At 41.4% G+C, this 24,575-nt stretch overlaps 1 protein-coding gene across 1 annotated transcript in view; it reads right to left on the bottom strand.

The window, feature by feature from the left end:
• Positions 1 to 19,239, bottom strand: part of LOC144483766 (ubiquitin carboxyl-terminal hydrolase 47-like) — a 46,857-nt gene extending 27,618 nt beyond the window's left edge. The window contains exons 1-6 of the mRNA XM_078202314.1: positions 19,193 to 19,239; positions 18,550 to 18,636; positions 11,771 to 11,867; positions 10,449 to 10,591; positions 5,885 to 5,973; positions 4,686 to 4,817 (exon numbers count right to left, since the gene is read on the bottom strand). Coding sequence (XP_078058440.1) covers positions 4,686 to 4,817; positions 5,885 to 5,973; positions 10,449 to 10,591; positions 11,771 to 11,867; positions 18,550 to 18,592 — 504 coding nt within the window. The 5' untranslated portion in view covers positions 18,593 to 18,636; positions 19,193 to 19,239. The remainder of the gene's footprint in view (positions 1 to 4,685; positions 4,818 to 5,884; positions 5,974 to 10,448; positions 10,592 to 11,770; positions 11,868 to 18,549; positions 18,637 to 19,192) is intronic.
• Between the last annotated feature and the right edge of the window lie 5,336 nt (positions 19,240 to 24,575).

Genomic DNA, 24,575 nt, shown 5'->3' on the forward strand with positions numbered 1-24,575 from the left:
AGAGTTCCACTGAAAGAGGTGGTAACGTCATTCATGCAGTCCAGTGGGCAGAGACTGCAGTTAAGCTAAAAACAGTTTTAAAATCGCACTGAGATCACAAGCTGTGCAGGTGATTGATCATTCAACATTGAAAATTCCTCATCAGCTTCTCTCCTCTCCCAATGAATTGAAGGGTGAAAGGAATGGATCCACCAGGACACCCCAACTCCACCCATCAGTTAACATGTAGCCAGTTTCACACACACAGCATCCAGGCACTAGGGGGGACTCCAGAACATGGGAGGTTCATGGCTTAATGTTGACTCCCTGGGTACCTTCCTCCAGTTTGTCAACAACCAACATGATGTGCCAATGCCACAGAATGGAAAAGGAGAACTCAAAGACAGGTCTGTTTGGAGATGGTAAAGGAGATAACCAGTCACAGGGTCCTCTGACAGACAAGGCTGCCAGTGCCACGAAAGAATAAGTGATTTTGTCCATTGAGCCAGGGTGAGTGATAACAATTATCCACAGCAAAAACACACATTTGGGAGGTTATTTAGTTAATAGGATAGCAACTGGCAAAAGGGTCAAAAAATATTCCTTGGGAACACTATTATCAAGCCTCTGAACCAGGAATGAGGGACTCTTGCAACTGGGGAGGAAGATATACAGAAAGGAGCTGGAGTGGAGTTTCATATCAGTTGGTGACTGCTTTGTCACAGAAATGAGCTGATGTCAAATATTAAACCTGTTGGACATTTGATCTTTTTAAACTAGTATTTTCAACCATTTAAAACAAAGACTGACTTAAATTGGCTGCCTCAGGTCACCTGACATTTGCAAGTTGACCAAGTGTCTAAAAGTCTTTAAAAGACGGATTACAGTGAACATGCCTCGTCCACAACCTTGTGGATTTTGTTTCTATCTTTATCAGGAATTACCCCAAAACAGCAAGGCCTCAGACTTTGTGTGTGGGGTTTCACGACTTGCTCGGGTGAGATCATAATATCCCACCCAAGGCCAATGGAGAATTCCATTCTTCGAGCCTCACCCCCTGGGGCGGGCGAGGCGGAAAAATTCTGGCCTCTGTCTCCAGGACTAGTCAGTAACAAAGGAGAACACATGAAATGTATTATGCGCAAAGAAAATGCTACGGACACTTATCTGCCTCAATTATTTGTTGATTGTTTTGTTCACGGGAGGTGAAAACTCCTTTGTTAACACAACGGGCAATAGATTATTTTCTATTGCATATCAAAAACAATAGTCTGGAGAAGGAACATCTGAAGGCAGCAAAAAAGCTGCTTGCTTCTCTCTCTTCCAACTGAACAGACACTACCTGCTCATATCATACCGTGGACAGCAGACAGAGGAATTTTAAGGAAGACTACGTATTCTAGAAAAATAATGAGAACTGCAGCTTTAAGAATGGCCTCAGCAATGAAGGACTCATAATCAGTGAATTCTTTATATCTTTGCCTGTTATCACTAAATCTCAATTTGGCTGAAAGTTAGCCTTCTTTACTTTGTAACTTACTTTTCATGCATGTGTGTGTGTTGTGATGGTAAAGATATGTGTTTATCTTTTTCAATATTTTTATCTAGCTGAGGTTTTAGCACCATAAAAACCAACCCCTTACTTGTTTGAACTCAAGAAAGCCCTTTAGACTAAGTTCTGGACAGGTGATGTGTTGTAATTGCAGAATTTGGGAGTTCCTCGTTGTCAGTGTTATCCAGCACAAACATATCTGTGGTAAATATTTGCCACTGAAGGAACCTCAGCTCAACATCAATGAACTGCAGACCAAGCGACAGAAACTGCATTCTGCAATCTGAGTGGGGCAGGTATGAGGACCAAGAAGGTAAAAGTGGAAGATCCACAGCTTCTACAATTGTGCAATAGGTTCAAGATTCTTACAACTTGTATGGATGAGAGTGGGGACTGCAAGGTGGATAAGTGAACTGAAGTGTGGCACCAGAAACTATTCAATTGAGTGATAGTAGGGGACAGTATTGTAGAGGGGATAGATACAACTCTGCAGCTGAGAACATGAGTTCAGACGGCTGTGTTGCTGCCCAGTGCCAGGGTTCGGGACATCTTCTGGTAACTGGGGAGGAACTTGCAGTGGGAGAAAGAGGATTTAGTTGTTGAGTACAGGTGGGCACCAGTGACACTGATGGGATTAGGAAAGAGATACTTTGGGATTATGAGCAGTTAAGGATGGAACTAAAAGGCTGAACTACAAAAGTAATCATCTCTGCATTATCTGCGCCATGCACAAATTGTTGAAGGGCAAATCGGATAGAGGTGAATGTGTTGGAGAAATGGGTTTTTCATTTATGGGGCAGTGGTATCAGTACTCCGCCGGGACTGGCTTCACCTGTGCTATTCTGGGACAAGTCTTCTGGCGAGGCATATAACTAGGGTGATAGATAGGGCTTTAAACTAAATAGTGGAGAAGAGATCATGTGAGAGGAAATTTAATAAGTCAATGGGTAACAATGAGGTAATGGAACAGGGTAGTGTTTTAGGTGATGATAACCAGAGTGTAGCAGGAAGGAACAGACTACAAACTTAAGAATGCACCTGGAGATAAAGCCACAACTTGCAAAAATAGTAAAAAGGAGTTAACAGCTCTGTATCTGAATGCATGCTGTGGAGATGCCGGCGTTGGACTGGGGTAAACACAGTAAGGAGTCTAACAACACCAGGTTAAAGTCCAACAGGTTTATTTGGTAGCAAACGCCACTAGCTTTCAGAGCGCTGCCCCTTCGTCAGGTGGGTGGGAGATCTGCTGTTTGCTGTTTATGAGCAGATCTCCCACCCACCTGACGAAGGAGCAGCGCTCCGAAAGCTAGTGGCGTTTGCTACCAATTAAACCTGTTGGACTTTAACCTGGTGTTGTTAGACTCCTTACTGAATGCATGCAGCATTCTTAACAAAATGGATGAATTGTTAGCACGGATAGAAATAAATATGTATGACCTGATAGCCAATACAGAGGTATGTTTGCACAGTGACCAAGGCTGGGACATCAATATTGAAGGGTATTTGACCTTACAAAAATATAGAAACGAGGAAAATGTGGGTTAACTCTGTTAATTAAGGATGTAATTAATACCATTGTCAGAGATTACCTTAACTCAAAAAGAGCAAGATGTAGAATCATTCTGGGTAGCGATAAGAAATAAAAAAGTAATAGGTCACTTGCGGGAGCAGTTTATGAGCGCTTAACAGTAGCTACATTGCAGAGTATATAGGAAGTAATAGATTGAATGTACGGGAAAGGTAATGTAATAATCATGGATGACTTTAATTTACATGTAGATTGCCATCTAGAATCACCCAAAGGTGGCTAGGAATATGAGTCCATAGAGTATATGTGGAGCAATTTCTTAGAATAGCATGTTCTAAAGCCAATTAGGGAGCAGGCTAAAGATAATATCAAATTGAAAGAAACACTGTACAAATCTGCAAAGATTAATGGTCAGTCAGAAGATTGTTCAGATTTTAATAACCAGCAAACAATGCCTAAACACAATGCAAAGGAAGAAAGTAATGTATGAGAGAAAGATGGCTAGTAATAGGAAAGCAGATAGCAAGAGTTTCTACAAGAATTTCAATAGGAAAGAGTAACTAAAGCCAATGTTGGCTCTAGAATGTGAGTCTGTGGAATTGATAATGGAAAAATAGGAAAATGGCAAAATATTGAACAGATATTTTGTGGCTGTCTTCACTGTAGAAAACTCAAGCCTATAACTTCCAGCAGAATGGCAACTGAATCAGATTGCCACTCCACTCGTAATTACCTGGTCGGAGGGGTGATGGGGGGTGGGGGGGGGGGGGGGGGTGTAGGTGGAAGTGTAGTTGGTTGGGTGCAGCTGTGGAATCCTGTATCCTGGGGTTCAGTACAATAGCTTTCCAATTTTATCTGAAAATTGGAACTATAAATTTGGCTTGAAGTTCTTTGGTAACATCAGGATGAAATACTGCAAACTAGTCTTGAGACACAGAAGCCTGATTACACTAAAATGTCTTCCTTTTCTGATCTATAAATCCCCCTGCAAGTGGAAGTGCAGCTGAAAGTCTGGGTAATTACCATTCAAAAAGGGGCAAATCATATGATGACAAAATCTTACACAGGTAACTCTAGGGCATCCTGCATTTCCTATCATTTGTTCTCTTGCAACATCAAACACAATGGAATCCACCACTAAGGACCTTGCAGTAATGGAAATTGAAAGTTAAAAGAAAACAAATTTCTGAAAGAAAATCACAGAGAAATTGACATTTTTCAGGAAATAGGTGAATGAAGCCATATGTGTTTTTAAAAATGTATAACACTTGCTGGGATGTGTCCATTTACAGAGTGGCAAGGTGCTGCAGTAAATTCCCCTGCTCCAAACTCTGAAGTACGTGTCCCATATGTACAGGGGTACATACATGTCTACATGTTTAAATTGTCCTACATGTTTAAATTCCAGGACATGGTCTTGTGTCAGGAGCAGAGACAAAGGGAAGCTAAAAAGATCTAACTCCTCCTCAGATCTAACACTAAAAGGCCAGCACAGGGAGTTGTAGCCTATATTTCCAGCCTGGTACAGCATTCACTATTTATAGTTTGATGCTGTACCTCAATGTTGTCCTATTATTAATCAGGATTTGCTGGAATTGTAAATAAGAACAATTATGTGTTACTTACCACACTGTTGAAACAATTAGAATGATCAAATGAGCGAATGGACAAAGGGACATCCAAAAGAATGCATTCCTCTGGGGTTTCAGTCTTGCATTTCAAACACTTCAGAGAATTAATCACTTTACTCTGGTAGATCTGAAGTAAAAGATTATGTAAGAATGTTTTCCTCCCCATCCCCACCCCCCACACAGCAAACCTATTCCACACACCTCAACATTCCCGTCCCTTCTACCTTCCATCCTTCTGTGGCTCTTTACATTTTTTCAATGACAAAAGAAACAAACAAACCTATATTTTATTTTTTTCAATTTTTAAATTTTTTCCCCGTACTTCTCCTAGATGATGATGCATGGCATGATATGGTTGCACGGCAATCAACATCCCTGCGGTATTTTGAATAAGCACTATTTTTTCATGTGAGCCCAGACAGTTATTTGCTCATCAAGGAGTCATCAGAGTGCAGCCTGGTTCTCTTTTCACCCAAAATCCTCTCATGTGCACTCGCCCGCAATCAGAACTGGGACCCATGACTAGTTTCATTTCATCCAGGCTTCACCCAGAGACATTAAAGACCAGTTGAATTGCCCGTCACTGTATTTATGTTAAGGGCTGCCTGGAGATACCCGGAAATGGATTTGTACAGCTCTGTCACAGAGCCAGGGGATAGTTATGCTCAAAGGGAATTTGAGGTGGAAATGGGGCTGGATAACTGTAGCACCAAATCTCCAAAGTGTTCTCTATTAAAATACAACTCTCAATGGGAGGGTGTGATTGCTAAATTTGTTCTATTGTGCTCGGTATTCTTAGCAATGGATTATGCCAATAATGACAATTAATATCTCTAATGCACTTACTTGTGGTGAATGTCAGAACCAACATTCAGTTAATAGCATCTTTACATCATTTCAAAAATGGATGGTGAGCAATGTCTGAACAGCATTTAATAAATTACCCAGTGCCCCATTAATACCTCAAATTTTACACTGAATGACAGCAACAATCAACAAACTATCAATTATTATTATGGCAGTACAAAAATGACAATGTGAAAGATGAGATGTGGTCACTTTCATGCAATTAATCCAGAGATATTTGTCTGCAAGATACGAAACCCAAGGAAGTTCATGATCAAATTGTTCTTAAATCAACTCTATAGACATGGAAGAATTGATTTGAAAATCTCCCCTCCATTCTCAGCTCACCTGCAATACATTGCAAGACCCATCACTTTCTGTAGCAACTTTGTTCAGTAATCGTCGGAAATATTCTTCTACATCCTGTTGTTTGAATACTTGGTAAAAAGGCAAATCAGTCATTATAGGTTTTTCTTCACTAATTGGAACTTGGAATAAAAGTTATATTTATTTATTAAAAAATCAGGAAGCAACAGTATTGTTGAAAGTACAATGGCAGCATAGAGAAAGACATCAGAGCATTACAATAATAACTTGATACTTCTCAGGGGCCAATGCTTACATTATGAATGAATTGTCAGTTTGATCATAAAAGAATGAATGAAAATCACATTAACAAAAAACCCACCGACCATAATTTCCGACAAGCTGACTCTCACTAATGGGAAAACAAAGCACTGACCTGAATGCTAATTCACCAATGTATTTAGAAAGGGAGGGAGAGAATAAAAGGAGAATCACAGACCAGTCAGCTCGAATCTATTATAAAAGACATGACAACAGAACATTTGGAAAGCATTAACGGGATTGGATAAAGCCAACATAAGTTTATGAAAGGCAAATCATGCTTAATAAATCTACTGGAGCTTTTTAGTATGCTACTAGTAGAATAGATAAGAAAGAACCAGTGGATATAGTGTATTTGCACTTAGAGAAGGCTTTTGATAAGGTTCCTCATTAAAAGGTTAGTGAATAAAATTAATGCACATGGGATAGGGGGTAATGTATTGGCATGGATCGAGAATTGGTTGACAGACAGGAAACAGAGAGTGGGAATAAATGGGTCTTTTTCTGAGTGGCAGACAGTGACTAGTGTGGTACCGCAGGGATCAGTGCTTGGGTCTCAGCTGTTCATGATATATATAAATGACCTGGATGAGGGAACCAAATGTAACATTTCCAAGTTTGCTGATGACACAAAACTGAATGGAGTTGTGAATTGTGAGAAGGATACAAGGAAGCTTCAAAGTGATTTAGACAAGCTAAGTGAGTGTGTAAACACATAGCAGATGCAGTACAACATGGCTAAATGTGAAGTTATACACTTGTGGGAAGAACAGAAAGGGATATTATTTAAATGGTGATATGTTGGGAATGTACAAAGGGATCTGGGTGTCCTTATATACCAGTCTATGAAAGTGGAGAGGCAGGTGCAGCAAATAATTAGGAAGGCAAATGGTATGTTGGCCTTCATTGCAAGAGGATTTGAGTCCAGAAGTCGAGATACCTTACTGCAGTTATACAGGGTCTTGGTGAGACCATGCCTGGGGTATTGCATGCAGTTTTGGACTCCCTAAGGAAGGATATATTTGCCATAGAGGGAGTGCAGTGGAGGTTCACTAGGCTGATACCAGGGTTGGCGGAACTATCCTATGAGGAGAGATTGGTTAGACTAGGCCTGTATTCACTGGAATTTAGAAAGATGAGAAGAGATCTGACTGAAATGTATAAAATTCTACCAGGGCTGGGCAGACTAAGCTGCAGAGAGGATGTTGGGAATCTAGAACCAGGGACACAGTCTCATGATACAGGTTGGACCATTTAGGACTGAGATGGGGAAACATTTCTTCACTCAAAGCGTAGTGAACGTGTAGAATGCTCTGCCACAGAAGGCAATGAAAGCCAAGTCACTGAATGTATTCAGGAAAGAGATAGATTGTTTTTAGATTTTAATGGCATCAAGGGGCATGGGGAGAAAGCAGGAATATGGCATTGAAATAGAGGATCAGTCATGATCATATTGAATGGCAGCAGGCCATTCCTGCTCCTAGTGTCAATGTTTCTAAGTGCACTACAGGAAAATGTACTCTCCAGTGAATGATTTGTGTCATGTCTGCAAAGTTTACAATGTGTTTTCCGGCATATATTTTAATGGCCTCCAACTAATGTTGTGGCACACTTCCATCCAAATGCTTTATGCATTTCATTTTGTCGCTGATTTACCAGTTTCAGGTACTGTGGGGGGAACCTTACCAAAAAATGGCAGAGTGTTTTTTGCTCCATTCTTGAAGTTACAAAGCCAATGCTCAAAGTGGACCAGGCAAATCCAAATCCATTCCTTGCTTGCACCAAAAACCAAATTCAAAATCTAATTGAATCCAATTCATTGTCCCATAAAATGGACAAACAAGATCCAAGCTGATGAGACGAGGCATTACACCCCATCTTGGGCTTCATTTGATGCTTGATCTTAGCCAAAAGGCTGAAAGAAAGGCACTCTGTCAAAAAAAAATCAAGAGGACGTGTTTCACGCCATCATGCAAGGGCCGGGGTTTCAACAAGCTGGCAAAACTCAGCTGCACGGAGATTGGGTGCCATCTTTAAAGGACACTTTGATCAGAACATGTATAAATCTCCTCCCACAGCTCACCATGGAGGTCTCAGGGACTCTCCTCCCCACCTCCAATCGAAGTCAGCACTTCTCTGCTGCCCTGATCATCAGTTCGTCCCCCACAACAGTCAGAGCTGGCACTCATCCTCCCCCATCCCCAAACAGCCATTACAGGCATCCCATCCTGTGCCAAGGGGCAGTGCAAAGGGGCACTGTGTCCTTCTCCCTGGGAGCTACTTTTACACCCCTGGGGAGACCCCCACAACAGGTTCACATCTAGGTGAACCTATTGCAAACCAAGGTGTCAATATTTGGCGCGGGAGAGAGTTAATGATATTAAACTTTATCGAAATGCATGCAAAGCCCATTAAAGACATGTTTAGGCGTACGCCCAGTGTATAATTTTATTGCCTTTTTCCAAATGTGTGTGTGTGTCTGTGCGCATACATGTGGGCGTGTGGGCATGCATGTGCAATTTCTTACCCATCGAGCGAGAAATTCAATTTAAAATAGCTCAGCAACAGATCTTTATTTCTTTAAAAAAAGTTAGTTTCTGCTCTGGAAGTTACGCAAGAAAATATAAAGTTACTAAAATATATACACAAAAGGATTAATTAAAATTTAAGTGACACGATATTTATAAACGTAAATCAAGACAAGACCAAATTCGGTGCAGGCCTGCTACATTTTGGAGTTGAAGATGCTGCAATATCTGAAGTAAAAGTCCTGAGTTTATCGAGTTGTCTCCTCAACTGCAATGGCTTCCATTGTCAAACTGCCAGATGTTGATTTTACAGGTAAGCTTAGTAGGTGGAATCAGATTTACAGAGCGAGGAGAAGGTTTTTACTCCTGTTCTGTAGTCATGCCACCTTTAACTGTCTAATTACCTTACAGCAGACCAGTGGCTGGTTTTTGATGTCTTTCTCTGTGTTACCCTAGGTTGAAGCTTTTTCTTCAAGATGGTTCTCTATGAATCTACAGATACCTGCCATTTTTAATTCATATTTGCAGCTAGGGCAAGATGGTCACCATTGTCATGTGACCTGTACCAGAATGCTGAGTCACTCTCCATATAATTGTATTATAGTTAAACAATATCTCCTTCTGTCCTGTAGTGGTCAAAACGGTCATGGTTGTTCACAGATTTCAGGGGCTTCTTCGTGTCTTTGAGTTTGGAGGAAAAGCCACCAATTCAATGAGTTTCTGTTTAATCTTTGGGAACACTCATTGAATGTTAAATGTACATGTCTGAGGAATGGATCCTTGTTTCCTTGAGAGGTCAAAGAAAGGTGATTGAAATCCAAAATTCTGTCTTGTAGCCAGAAGCCATTTTGAAAACAGTTTTTAAACTTCATCTCCATTTTTTAAATATGGCTTTCAGAACAGTTTTTCTAAAAATGTGGGCCAGAATTTTACTCTCCACTCTTGGCCAATTCAAAGGCAGGGGGAGAATAATAGGACAGGATTGCATGGATTCCCTCCAGGATCCCACCAGTTCTGATCTAGATGCGATTTTACAGTAAGGTGAGCAGGGCCTCAGATGGGAAGTCTGTCCAAGCCCCCATTAAGGCTCTTAAGTGACTATTTAAGGTATTTTCCTTCTCAGCCTCAATTTTTAGGCCAACAGGCACCCCTGATGACTGAAGGTGGGGAACTGAAAAGTTTTCACCATTGATCTCGGGTGGGACGGGGGTAGGATGTCTCAATCAGAAAGCCCCTTCAGACTGGTGCCATCCCCTCAGGGACCAGAAAACTCCAGTCCTCTCCTTCCCTCCCCCACCCCCGGCCCATCTAGGCTGCTTCCTACTTTCCCTTCCCCGACACCCCTCAAACTTGCCAAAGTGCAGTCCCAGGACTTAGTCTCAGGCAAAGTAGTGCAGTACCTCTTCCGGTCACTGCAGCGCTGTGCCTGGAGGAGCTGGATTGCTGTCAGCTAATTTGATTAGCCAACAGCTCTCCAAAACTGGACTTCCATCCAAGTCCCACCTGTAGTCATTCAACACTAAAATGAGCGTAAAATTATAGCAGGCCTGTCATTGTGAGTACATATCAACATCTGCAGAATAAATTTATCATATCACATGATTTCACAGCTAATAATTTGCACTTAATGGTAGCTTTAATTTAGAACACATAGAATGTTTTTGGGGAACTACTGATAAGTACGTGCTGTTTTAGATAATTTTCACGACTTATGCCAGTTTGATATACATTGGCTTTTCCCGCAAGTTGTGACTTACCATCTTGCTCATTCATTCCCAAGTTCCTTGTAATCCCATATGTATTTGCTGTATGATTGGCATCTAATGCTGCAAACAGAACTTTCAGCTGGTAGCAAATGCTGGTGTCCTTATCAATCTTTTCATCTGTTTTTTCCACAAATCTAATGGGAGGATTATTTGTTTAACAATTGAATACCTTTCCAGTACAGAGTATAACTTTTCCATAATACATTATTCACTTTTCATATATAAATATTGTAAGGAATAATCATTAAGACAACATATATTGGAAGAGAATAATCATTAAGACAACATATATTGGAAGGAATAATTATTAGGCCAAGTAGGAGATAATAATTAACATAGAAGAGATAATCACTACTTAAGAAGCTCTTATATATCACATATCTTATTAAGCATACACTTGTACCCTTTTAAGTGCACAATACCTTACCAGGTCAGTACACATGGATACTCACATAAATGAACATAAAGGCTAAAAGAAGTCAAGCAAACACACAGAAGCTGAAAGTAATTTACAAACACACATCTTTAAAAAAAAAGACTTGGCATAGCAGGATGCCCCACAATGGTTGAACAAACAACAACCTTGGCTGATTAGACAATAAACTTCAGATAAGAAGGCAAGATGCAACCACAATGATATCATAGCACATTCATTAGTGACCAATCAGAAAGAAGGCAGATAACGTAGGTCTAGTAAACCATGGTGGCTAACGAAAAGTGGCCTTGGGGTCTGCAAAAATAGCCTTGACTGTAAGATAAGAATGATGAAGTATGAAGCTAAAATGTGTATAAAAATGACTGTCAGCGCGCTGGTTCTTTGGATTCATCCAGAAATCCCGGCTTTGTTGACTTGTATTAGAAAATAAAGCCTTGCTGCATGGAAGATCAAGACTCAGACTCTCTATTCTAATTGACGAACTCTTCTTGCCGTCCACGGGGAACCACGGCAAAAACATTTTACACTTCAAAGTAGTTAGAGTACATGTGACTGACATGGGAGCGGCACGGTGGCGCAGTGGTTAGCACTTCTGCCTCACAATGGGTTTGATTCCCAGCTCGGCTCGCTGTCTGTGTGGAGTTTGCTCGTTCTCCCCATGTCTGCGTGGGTTTCCTCCGGGCACTCCAGTTTCCTCCCACAGTCTGAAAGATGTGCGAGTTAGGTGCGTTGACCTGAACAGGTGCTGGAATGTGGCGACTCGGAGAATTTCACAGTAACTCCATTGCAGTGTTAATGTAAACCCACTTGTGACTAATAAATAAACTTTAACTTTAACATATATTCAGAAACTCATTACTATATTAACTGTACAAACCTGATGATAGCTTCTTTCACTTCAGGAGTCATGTAGAGAGTTTGAAGCAATGTGTTCAGGTAGCAAGTGGCTCCTTGGTTTTTTAATCCAATAAACGCTAATCATAAATAAAAGTTTTGTCAACACTCATCATAATGTAGAAAAAGCAAGGTCTCCTAACAGACAATAAACAAACAAATGCTACATGTGTGTATCCCACAGGATTTCTTATAGCTGTAGAATTCTGCTGATTAAAAAGTTGCAATACATACTACACAGACCAAATGTTTTACTGTGATAATTTTAAATAAATATTAATAAGCAACTTTATGTTTATCCATGTCACAGGATTGAATATATTGGAATCAAGATGAAGATGTTTATCAAGCATTTTATTACTTTCTGCAGTCAATCCCAACATCAACACCAATCAGGAATATTGTAGTAATTTGTGTTCAAACTCTGACATCATCACTCCAATACTCTGCCTTTATGCAATTTCAGATGAAACTGTGACTGAATTTTTGACAATCAGGAACCTTACATTCATTTGAATGAGATTAACAACCTGTTGCCAAATTATCAGGAAATTTAGTAATGTGGCTATGTGCCCATTAGAATTGAGTATGTAATTGATAATTGCCTATTAAGCATGGATAAATAGGCCTTGATACAATTGATTGATAACCAGAAATTAGAAATATAAGCAACAATACCTGGCAGGGGTGAAACCATGACCGGGCAGAGGATGAGGCTACCCCATTTGCACTAGGGGTGTGCTGACATCTGCAATCGTGGTTTTCCTAAACTAGGACAGAGTAAAGGATCAAGGCAGCCAATGAGGCTTTGGTGCAATTTTTCAAAGCCATCTCGGTTTTTTGGCTAAGAATAAGCATTAGATCAAGCCCAGAAGGGGGTGCAATGCTTCATCCTGTCAGCTTGGATCTTTGAGCCTGAGATGGGATGCAATATCCTTGTCTTGGATCTGGTTTGTCCCTCATGTGAGAACCATGATTGGACTTAATTTGAATTGGCTTTTTTGATTAGAAATAAAGTACCAAAAGGTACAAAGAAAGAAACCCCAAGGAACTTCACAAGAGGATATAATCAGAATAAATCAGTGCAAATATTTTCCTTTATTAACCAATCTTCATTTCTTGGGGATTAGCAAGTCTTTCTGTTTTCTCGTGTAAATTTGGGATTGAGGTTTTTCTTAAGTAGTTTCTATTTTATTAAAGTTAAATACTCCGAAGAATGCAATTCATATGCTTTTCTAGTTCTGCACAATCACTATATACAAAGAACAAGGTGATTTCTGCTATAAGTAAACTTTGTCAATGGCTTTAATGTCCATTACTTCTACATTTTAAAAAATCCTGATTTAAAACTGCTCCTTTGATAGAATTCTTATCCATGGACTGAACCAATTCCTATTACTTTATGTTGCATAAAACTTCCTGTCAGGAAAAAAGGACATCAGATAAATTTAAGATGATGCTAATCTTGGGCTGGCGGATTCAGTATTTGGAACTTGCATTAGCTACCATAGTGCAATCGCTACATAGAGAAATAAATTGGTCATTAATTAGCTGCCTGAAAATCTCACAGGTCTGAAGGAGGGAAAAATAGACAGAAGTCCCAGAGTAGGTAGAAAATGAACTCAGACAAAACTTTGATAGATGAAAGGATTGTGAACGAAGCCCAGTCCATCATGCAAACCAACTTCCCATCCATTGACTCCATCTACACTTCATGCTGCCTTGGAGAAGCAGACAGCATAATCAAAGACCCCACGCACCCCGGACATTCTCTCTTCCACCTTCCGTTGGGAAAAGGATACAAAAGTCTGAGGTCACATACCAACCGACTCAACAACAGCTTCTTCCTGCTGCCATCAGACTTTTGAATGGACCTACCTTGCATTGAGTTGATCTTTCTCTACATCCTAGCTATGACTGTAACACTACAGCACCCTCTCCTTCTCATCTATTTACTCCATGAACGGTATGCTTTGTCTGCATAGCACGCAAGAAACAAGACTTTTCACTGTATGCCAATACATGTGACAATGATGAATCTAATCAAGGAAGTAGGCAGAAAATGTGCTCGATCTAGTCAATGGGGATTTTGCAGCACATCTTCAATGGGATAGAGACCTGGTGGGTTTAGGATCTTGTAGCAATTTAGCTGCCTGAACTTTACTCTTCCTCAGTCTAGGAATTTAAACCTGTAAAGGTCTAATATTGCAATTCAAAGTTGAAAGTGTAAAGTGATCTGTGATTGCACTTTGCTGACACTTGCTTAGTATATGATAGGTCCATTCAAAAGTCTGATGGCAGCAGGAAAGAAGCTGTTGTTGAGTTGGTTGGTACGTGACCTCAGAATTTGTATCCTTTTCCTGACGGAAGGTGGAAGAGAGTATGTCTGGGGTGCGTGGGGTCTTTGGTTATGCTGAATTTTATCAGCTGGAGGGCTTCAGAAAATAATAGGTTATAACCTTGTTAAATCTCTTAAACCAGTCCAACCACATACCAATACCAGCCCTTCTCATACCAAACCTTCTGGTATGTGTGATTGGATGACACTTGGACATTCTCCAAAAGCATTGTCATGATGTTATCTTGTTGTGCTGATTGCAGACCTCCTGTTAATTCTCCCTCACTTACCTTTCCAATCACAATCAGACAGCTATATTAGAGTAGCTGGTGAAATTAGCAGCAGTTCACAGGAGCAGGACAAAATGGGTCACCAGACTGCAACCAGTATTTAGTCTCTTTTCCAAAAAGTGCTTAGTTCTGAAAACTGCTGAGAGTGATTCTTCATCTGGGCAGCCAGAGCCAAGTCCATGGCACAATGGGTGGCTCGGCTGTACAGAGGGGTACAAGGAAGATATGAAGAGCCATTATGATAGGTGATTCAATAGTTAGAGTAAGAGATTGGTGTTTTCATGGCTGCAGATGTGAATCCAGGATGGTGTATTATCTCCCTGGTGCCAGAGTCAAGGATGACACTGAATGGTTTCAGAGCACCCTGGGATGGGTTGGAGGAAAGAAGTAGTGTGCATGGTGAACAGCCTGCATTAATATCAACAACATAGGCAGAAAGCAGGATGTAGTCCTGCAGTCAGAATTAAGGGAGTTAAGTAGGAATTATCTCAAAAGTAATAATTTCCAGATGACTCCCAGTGCCACGCACAAGTGAAGTGTCAAAATTGGTATTAGAGAAAATGAATGTGCGGCTGGAGAGATGGTGCAGTGAGAGGCCTTAAGATTCCTTGGCATTGGGACTGGGTTGTAGGGGGAGGTAGGAACTGTACAAGGTGGAAGGTTTGCAGCTCAACAGGGATTGGGTAAATATCCTTGCAGGGAGATTTGCAAGTGGGCCTGGAGGTCTGGAGTGCATCTGCTTCAATGCGAGGAGCGTAACGGGTAAGACAGACGAACTTAGGGCCTTAATGCTTACGCGGAATTTGGATGTGGTTGCGGTGACGGAGACATGGTTAAAAGGACAGGACTGGCAGCTGAATATTCCGGGCTATAAGTGTTTTAGGGGAGACAGAGGAGGGGCTAAAAAAGGTGGGGGAGTAGCGGTATTAGTTAGGGAGCATATTACAGCGGTACAGAGGGTGGACAATTTAGAGGGGTCATGTAATGAGTCGCTGTGGGTGGAGCTCAGAAACAGGAAACAGGCCACCCAACAGCCCACAGGAAGTGGAGGAACGGATATGTCAGGAGATTCTGGATATGTGCAGAAAAAATAGGGTTGTTGTAGTGGGAGACTTCAATTTCCCTGGTATAGACTGGAAAGTGCTTAGGGCTGGGGGTCTGGACGGGGAGGAATTTGTAAAATGCGTACTGGAAGGTTCTTTGGAACAGTATGTAGATAGCCCGACTAGAGAGGGGGCCATACTGGATCTAGTTCTGGGAAATGAGCCCGGTCAGGTCGTCAAAGTTTCGGTAGGGGAACATGTGGCAAATAGTGACCACAACTCTGTTAACTTTAGGATAGTAATGGACAAGGACGAGTGTTGTCCTAAGGGTAGGGTGCTAAATTGGGGGAAGGCTAACTATAGCCGGATTAGGCAGGCATTGGTGGCCGTTGATTGGGAGAGGCTGTTCGGGGGTAAGTCCACGTCTGGCATGTGGGAGTCTTTTAAGGAACAGTTGGTAATGCTGCAGGACAGGCATGTGCCTGTAAAAAGGAAGGATAGGAAAGGTAGGATTCGAGAGCCGTGGATAACCGGGGAAATTGAGGATCTGATCAAAAAGAAAAGAGAGGCATACGTTAGGTCCAGGCAACTGAAAACAGATGGAGCTCTGGAGGAATACAGAGAGAGTAGGAAAGAACTCAAACGGGGAGTTAGAAGGGAAAAAAGAGGTCACAAAATGTTCTTGGCAGATAGGATTAAGGAGAATCCTAAGGCATTTTATTCATATGTTAGGAACAAAAAAGTTGTCAGGGAAAAAATTGGACCTCTCAGGGACAAAGGAGGGGAATTATGCTTAGAACCCAAGGGAATAGGGGAGATCCTAAATGAATACTTTGCATCGGTATTCACAAAGGGGAGGGACTTGTTGACTGGGAATGTCTCAGAGGGAGGTGTTGACCCGTTAGAGAGAATCTCCATTACAAGGGAGGAAGTGTTAGGTTTTTTAGGGAACATTAAAACTGACAAATCCCCAGGGCCTGATGGCATCTATCCTAGACTGCTCAGGGAGACAAGAGATGTAATTGCTGGGCCTCTGACGGAAATCTTTGTCTCTTCATTGGACACAGGTGAGGTCCCTGAGGATTGGAGGATAGCGAATGTGGTACCGTTATTTAAGAAAGGTAGCAGGGATAAACCGGGTAATTATAGGCCAGTGAGCTTGACGTCCATGGTAGAGAAGTTGTTCGAGAGGATTCTTAGAGACAGGATGTATGCGCATTTAGAACGGAACAATCTCATTAGTGACAGACAGCATGGTTTTGTAAGAGGGAGGTCGTGCCTTACAAATTTGGTGGAGTTTTTTGAGGAAGTGTCAAAAACGGTTGACGAAGGAAGGGCCGTGGATGTCGTCTATATGGATTTCAGTAAGGCATTTGACAAAGTCCCTCATGGCAGGTTGGTTAAGAAGGTTAAAGCTCATGGGATACAAGGAGAGGTGGCTAGATAGGTAGAAAACTGGCTTGGCCACAGGAGACAGAGGGTAACAGTCGAAGGGTCTTTTTCCGGCTGGAGGTCTGTGACCAGTGGTGTTCCGCAGGGCTCTGTACTGGGACCTCTGCTATTTGTGATATATATAAATGATTTGGAAGAAGGTGTAATTGGTGTTATCAGCAAGTTTGCGGATGACACGAAGATGGCTGGACTTGCGGATAGCGATGAACATTGTCAGACAATACAGCAGGATATAGATAGGCTGGAAAATTGGGCGGAGAAATGGCAGATGGAATTTAATCCAGATAAATGCGAAGTGATGCATTTTGGAAGAACTAATGTAAGGGGGAGTTATACAATAAATGGCAGAGCCATCAAGAGTATAGAAACACAGAGGGACCTAGGTGTGCAAGTCCACAAATCCTTGAAGTTGGCAGCACAGGTGGAGAAGGTGGTGAAGAAGGCATATGGTATAGGACGGGGTATAGAGTATAAAAGCTGGAGTCTGATGTTGCAGCTGTATGGAACGCTGGTTAGGCCACATTTGGAGTACTGCATCCAGTTCTGGTCGCCGCACTACCAGAAGGGCATGGAGGCTTTAGAGAGAGTGCAGAGAAGGTTTACCAGGATGTTGCCTGGTATGGAGGGTCTTAGCTATGAGGAGAGATTGGGTAAACTGGGCTTGTTCTTCCTGGAAAGACGGAGAATGAGGGGAGACCTAATAGAGGTGTGCAAAATTATGAAGGGTATAGATAGGGTGAACAATGAGACCGTATGGATTGAGCTAAGGAACAAAAATTAGGGAGAGATAGAAGAGCCACAATGTAGATATCTCTGAGAAGTGCAAAAATAATAGGACAGTAATAATAGGGATTTTAACTACTCAATATTAACTGAGATAGCTTCAGTGTGAAAGGAATGGAGAGAACAGCATTCTTGAGGTGCATTCAGGAGTACTTTGGGGGCCAGCTTGTATCAAGTCCAACTTAGTTTTTGGAAATGAAGCTGGGAAGGTAGGAGTGGCAGTGAGGGAACATTTTAAGGGTAGTGGTTGTTATCGAGATAGTTTTAGTATGATTACCGAACAGGGCAAACAGAAAACAGGAGTTAAAAGTTCTAAACTATGGCAAGGCCAATTTTAATAAGCTATGGAGTGATTCGCAAACGTGGAATGAAAACAGCTACTTGAAGGTAAACTCGTGTCAGAGCAGTGGGACGCATTCAAAGGGGAGATTGAAATGGTTCAGTGTAAACATATTCCCACAAAGTAAAAAGGTGGATCGGCCAAATCTGGAGACTTCTACCTCAAGGAACATAGAGGGTATGATAAGGCAGAAAAAGAAAGCTAATGTCAGACTCTGAGAAATCAATATTACAGAAACCAAAAAGACTAATAGAAAGTGCATGGGTCTAACGGCCTGGGGCTGTTTCAGTACATTACTGATGTTATATTTTGTTGTAAATTGTGTAACGCATCGTTGGTAGCCTTCAGAAAAGGCTTATTTCATCAATTACCTATTTTTCTGATAGTACATATGTGCAGTTGGAGATGCAGCAAAATAAAGGCTACCGTCGCCACAGATGATTTTTTATTCCCTCCAAAGCAGGTTAATGACATTCGTTCATTATTAATTCACTCAATAACAATTTTATCCCTTACTTTCAGGACTGTCCCCGGGTGGTTGCCTCGAACTTTTCCCCATTTCTCTCTGCTGTGTTTTCTCTCAGTTCTTCCTCTCTTGTTAATCTGTAAGTAAACGAACGGCGTCACTCAACAAATTTATTTTAATTATTCCCTGCCGTGTTTATAATTAAATTCACGCATTCCTTATTTACAATGAGTTATTCCGCTCCGGAAAGTGTCTCGCTGATCAGGTTTCTGATCTCTCTTCTCTGGAGAAACGGTGAAGCGAATGCCACAGTGTTTCAGAGCCAGAGGATGATTCCAGCTCTCTGCACTAAGATTCTACTCACTCCTTATTTATCACTCACTCGGCACCTCCCCACATTCATTCCGATTCGGAACGGCATCAAGTTTCAGTTTCGTTCCTACATATGCAGCAATATTAAAACAGTATAGTTTTCTTCTCAAATGCTGCTGCATCTACCTTCCCTTTAATTATAGAAAACATCTTTTACCTTGATATTAAGCTTAAATGGGGAAAAAAATCACTTTCTAGTAAATTTATGTTAATCTAGAATCAATCTGCCAGGGGCTTGAACTCAGGGATGAATCCTGCACCTGGCACCCATTGTTCATGACACTTAAAGTGCCACAACACCAGGTTAAAGTCCTTATTTACAATGAGTTATTCCGCTCCGGAAAGTGTCTCTCTGATCAGGTTTCTGATCTCTGGAGAAACGGTGAAGCGAGTGCCCTGGGACTTTAACCTGGTGTTGTGAGACTTCTTACTGTGTTCACCCCAGTCCAACGCCGGCATCTCCACATCATGACTTAAAGTGCCCACAGATGTTTTATAGGCTTGAGTACCGCGATGTACTGTAATCAATCAATTTCTCCGTGTTACTGTCCACGAGGAATCTGGGACCCACGTGAATAGGGCATGTAACAAAGGGAGGAATTATACCCGGAGGAGGCCTCCCTGCTAATGCAAACATTGATCGCTGGGTCTCTCTGTTCCTGCACCCCCTTTGAAATCGAATCATTATGTTTATATCCCCTCCTTATCCATCCTACAAAAATGAGTTATTTCACGCTACTCTGCATTAAATTTCATCTCCCATGTTTCTGCCTATTTCATTTGGCTATCAATGTCGCCCTGAAGTTGGTTACTGTCTTTTTCACTGTCTATTCTAGTACCAGTTTTGTGTCATGTGCAAACTTTGAAATTATTCCCTGGTCATTATTATATATATCAAAAGTTACAACTATTTTGACCCTGAGCCCTGGGGTACACCATTGTACACTGACCACCAGTCTGAAAATCGATCATTGACCACTATAGAGTCATAGAGGTTTACAGCATGGAAACAGGCCCTTCAGCCCAACTTGTCCATGCCGCCTTTTTTTAAAATCCCGAAGCTAGTCAAAGAAACTATGTTCTGCTTCTGTCCCTTAGACAATTTTGTATTTTTGCTGCTATTACACCTTTCATCCTATGGGTTTTAATTTTGTTTGTACATTTTTATGTGGGACTTTCTCATCTGCCTTTACAAAGTCCTCTTTCACAACATCTTGTGCTGTCTTCACCAACCATCTCCATTTTGTCATCAACTAGTTGAATCAAAGTAATCAAACTCAATTTGCCTTTAACAAATCCATTTTGTTTATTAACTCATATTTTTCCAAATTCCAATTCACTTTATCCTACTTTATTATTTGTCAAAGTTTCCTCACCAGTAGTTAGGCTGTCTTGCATGTAATTGCTGAATTTATCACCTTTGTTGATCCAGAATATTTGCTGTGATGCGATTGGAACTCTCTTACTGCTGAATTGGAACATTGTAAGTTGAAGTCCGACTCTAGAAATTGAGTACAAGAATCTATGCTGACGCTCTACAGAGGGGGGTCTGTCTTTTGGCTGAGATGTTAAACCAAAGTCCTATCTGCTTTCAAAAGATAGAAAAGATCCCATGGTGCTGTTGTGAAGAAGAGTAGGGGTGTTATTCTTAGTGGTCAATATTTATCGCTCAATCAACTCCACAAAAGCAGATTATTTGGGCAGTATCACATTGCTGTTTGTGGGAGTTTGCTGTGCCCAACTTAGCTGCAACATTTCCAATGGTGACTGCACTTCAAACAACCTTGTAAATACTTTTAAATTTCCAATCGCCATGAAAGACCTTAGAAAAAGCAGGATGTTCTTCCTCCTTTTCTCTGAAACCACTCCTGAAACTAAGGAAACTCAGCAACTGAAAATACATCCTGATCAATTTGGTGACTTTTCTATTTGAACACTGAACACCAACAAACATTAAAATGCCTCCTCTATATTTAGTATCTCTAATTCCTCCACTACCTTCACTGTAACATTGGCAACAACAGTGCTTGGTAAAGCAGATATAAAATTCTGATCTAGTACCTCAGCCTCTGTGTTCATGGTATCAATTGAGGTACAGTACATACAAATTGAGGGCATTGATTAGATGGTTACTTGAGCACATATAAAGAGACACTTTCACAACTGGTGGGTGCTGCGGGGGCTGGAGTGCATTATGCTTTGGTTTAATTAGTTAAGCTTCCTTTGATGTTTTGTTTTAGTTACAATGCCCCACTAAGGGTTGCCACTTGCTCTCATTTTGTTTAATTTGTTGATTTTTGTTTTATTGAAAGAGTATAAAGAGTCATTTACTGACACAGGAGTCAGGGGAGTCAAGAGATACTTACCTGTAATTTTCACTCTGTAAATAAATATATTCCAAGTGAAGACTGGCTCTGGTTCCTTCCTTTGTCAAATGGCTACCGGGAGTATAATACTCATCACCACAAGATGATCTCCTCTTTGAACCTTAGTAAACTCAACCCTGACTATCCCTATTTCCCTTTCACCACACTGTTAAATAACACATTTCAGAAATTCCTGGGGCTTTTCTCATGTTCAGAAGGCTAATATAATTGATCCCAAAAGGAAGTCGTGACCTTGCTAGGAGGGTTAATAGTTTTGTTTGAAACCAAAATAATGGAGTAAAGATTGGTGATGATGCTCCTGGCCTGGAGTTGGGATGAATGGGGATTCCATTCTGTCGCATTGACAGCAGCTCACAGAGAAGTTTTCAGACAGAAATATTCAGCTGCATTTGATGCATTTTGCTGCACATTCTCAGCCTTTTCATTGAATCTCTACAGTGCAGAAGGAGGCCATTTGGCTCATCAAGCCTGCATTAAGGACCTGCATTGACAACAATCCCACCCAGGTCCTATCCTTGTAATCCCATCTATTTACCCTGCTAATCCCTCTGACATGAAGGGGCAATTTAGCATGGTCAATCAACCTAACCCGCACATCTTTGGTTTGTGGGAGGAAACCGGAGCATCCAGAGAGGAAACCAACACATACATGGGCAGAACATGCAAACTCCACACAGTCTCCCAAGGTCGGAATTGAACCCGGGTCCCTGGCACTGAGAGGCAGCAGTGCCAACCACTGTGCCACCCTAAGAGTGATGAGGGATGAAAATGGAATGTATTTTAAACATAGGTGAAGGAATTAGATGTTTATGTAAATAAGGCATCCAATTTTCAGTTTTCACAGGGCAATCAGTAGAGCTGTAAATTCCATTCCCAAAACATCTACAAAAATAAAGTTTGATTATTCAGTCAGTGTAAAGCAGTGGTCCTGATGCTGTCCTTTATGGGGGAACCACATCCACATTGTTATAGATCAGTGAATCCTCCGACTTATTTGAGCAACATCACAGGAGATTATTTAAAATTTGTACAAAATTAAAGGACTATGAAGCGATGGGGAACAATGAAATATTCTCAGATTTGTGGTATGGATTAGACACTAGCAGCTGAGCATTTGCGAAAGGCAAACACACATTGTCAATAAAAGCAGTTTAAATGAGGGATAATGACAACTTTAATATCCAATGCCACGATGCTGTTTTTAATAATGTGAAGCAGTTTGATATTTTATTGCACAATACAGTTTATTTACATTCTTAGATGTTTTGAGTTAGTGTGAAGAAAATGATTCATGAAGGGATTTTGGAAAAATGATAGAAAGGAAAACATGCAATGATATCACTTCTATAATCAAGAAAATCATGTATAAAGTAACATATCTGTTTGAATGTTTTGTGACACGTGTTACACATTTTACTTTAAATTTTATTAAATTAAGTTATTACAAAAATAAGTAGTCTAATGCTGTGTTTCCCAAACTTTTCCAGCCACAGAACCCTTTTGACCTCCCAAGAGAAATGAAGGAACCTCTGAGAAAGATGCTTATTGTCATGAAGATTTCAACCACAAAAAATGATTATTTTTATGCAATAGGTACAAACATACAAAGACCTAACTTAAAGAAGGCTTTTCAATTTCTTATATGTACACGTTTATAATAATTAGAAGTTTCTCTTGCCTTTGTCATTTTTAATGGGAGGAGTGATGCTGGAAAGCTGGATTCTTATATTAGAAGTATGCACATGCATTCACCTCTGTCTCTCACACACACACACATTCACCTCTCACACACACATACATACACTCACCTCTCTCACATTCAAACACACACATTCACCTCTCTCTCTCTCACACACACACCTCTCTATCTCTCACGCACATACATATGCTCACCTCTCTCATGTGCACACACACACTTATCACTCCCTCACGCATACACTCACCTGTTTCTAACACAGACATTCAGCTCTCTTACTGTCCCACACACTAACCTGTCTCTCTCTCTCATACATACACACACTAACCTTTCTCTCTCTCACACACACACTCTCCCCCACACACACTTACCTCTCTTTCTCACACACAATTACCTCTCTCTCTCACCCACATTCACCTCTCTCAGACACACACAGACACACCTCTCTCTCACACATGCACACTTACCTCCCTTTCTCACACATGCACACAAACACCCCTCTCTCAGACACACACATCACCTCTTTCCCTCAGACACACACCCACCTCTCTCTCTCAGACACACACACAACCACTTCTCTCTCAGACACACACACATACCTCTCTCAGACACACACACACTCATCTCTCTCTCTCAGACACGCACACACACTCACCTCTCAGACACGTACACTCACCTCTCTCTCACAACACACACACACATTCACCTCTCTCTCACAACACACACACACACATTCACCTCTCTCTCTCAGACACATACACATATTCACTTCTCTCTCAATCACACATACACTCACCGCTCTCTCTTGGACACACACACATTCACCTCTCTCTCAGACACACACACTTACCTTTCTCTCTCAGACACACACACACTCACCTCTCTCTCTCAGACACACACACACTCACCTCTCTCTCTCTCAGACACACACACACTCACCTCTCTCTCAGACACACACATCACCTCTTTCCCTCAGACACACACCCACCTCTCTCTCTCAGACACACACACACTCACCTCTCTCTCTCTCAGACACACACACACTCACCTCTCTCTCAGACACACACATCACCTCTTTCCCTCAGACACACACCCACCTCTCTCTCTCAGACACACACCCACCTCTCTCTCTCAGACACACACACAACCACTTCTCTCTCAGACACACACACATACTCACCTCTCTCAGACACACACACACTCATCTCTCTCTCTCAGACACGCACACACACACATTCACCTCTCTCTCAGACACGTACACTCACCTCTCTCTCACAACACACACACACACACTCACCTCTCTCACAACACACACACACACATTCACCTCTCTCTCTCAGACACATACACATATTCACTTCTCTCTCAGACACACACACATATTCACTTCTCTCTCAGACACACACACACTTACCTCTCTCTCTTGGACACACACACATTCACCTCTCTCTCTCAGACACACAAACACGCATACACACAACTCTCTCTCTCAGACACACACATAATCACCTCTCTCTCTCAGACACATACACTTACCTCTCTCTCACAACACACACACACACACTCACCTCTCTCTCACAACATACACACACATTCACCTCTCTCAAACACATACACATAT

The sequence above is a fragment of the Mustelus asterias genome, chromosome 3, assembly GCF_964213995.1.
Source record: "Mustelus asterias chromosome 3, sMusAst1.hap1.1, whole genome shotgun sequence".
Classification (NCBI taxonomy): Eukaryota; Metazoa; Chordata; class Chondrichthyes; order Carcharhiniformes; family Triakidae; genus Mustelus; species Mustelus asterias.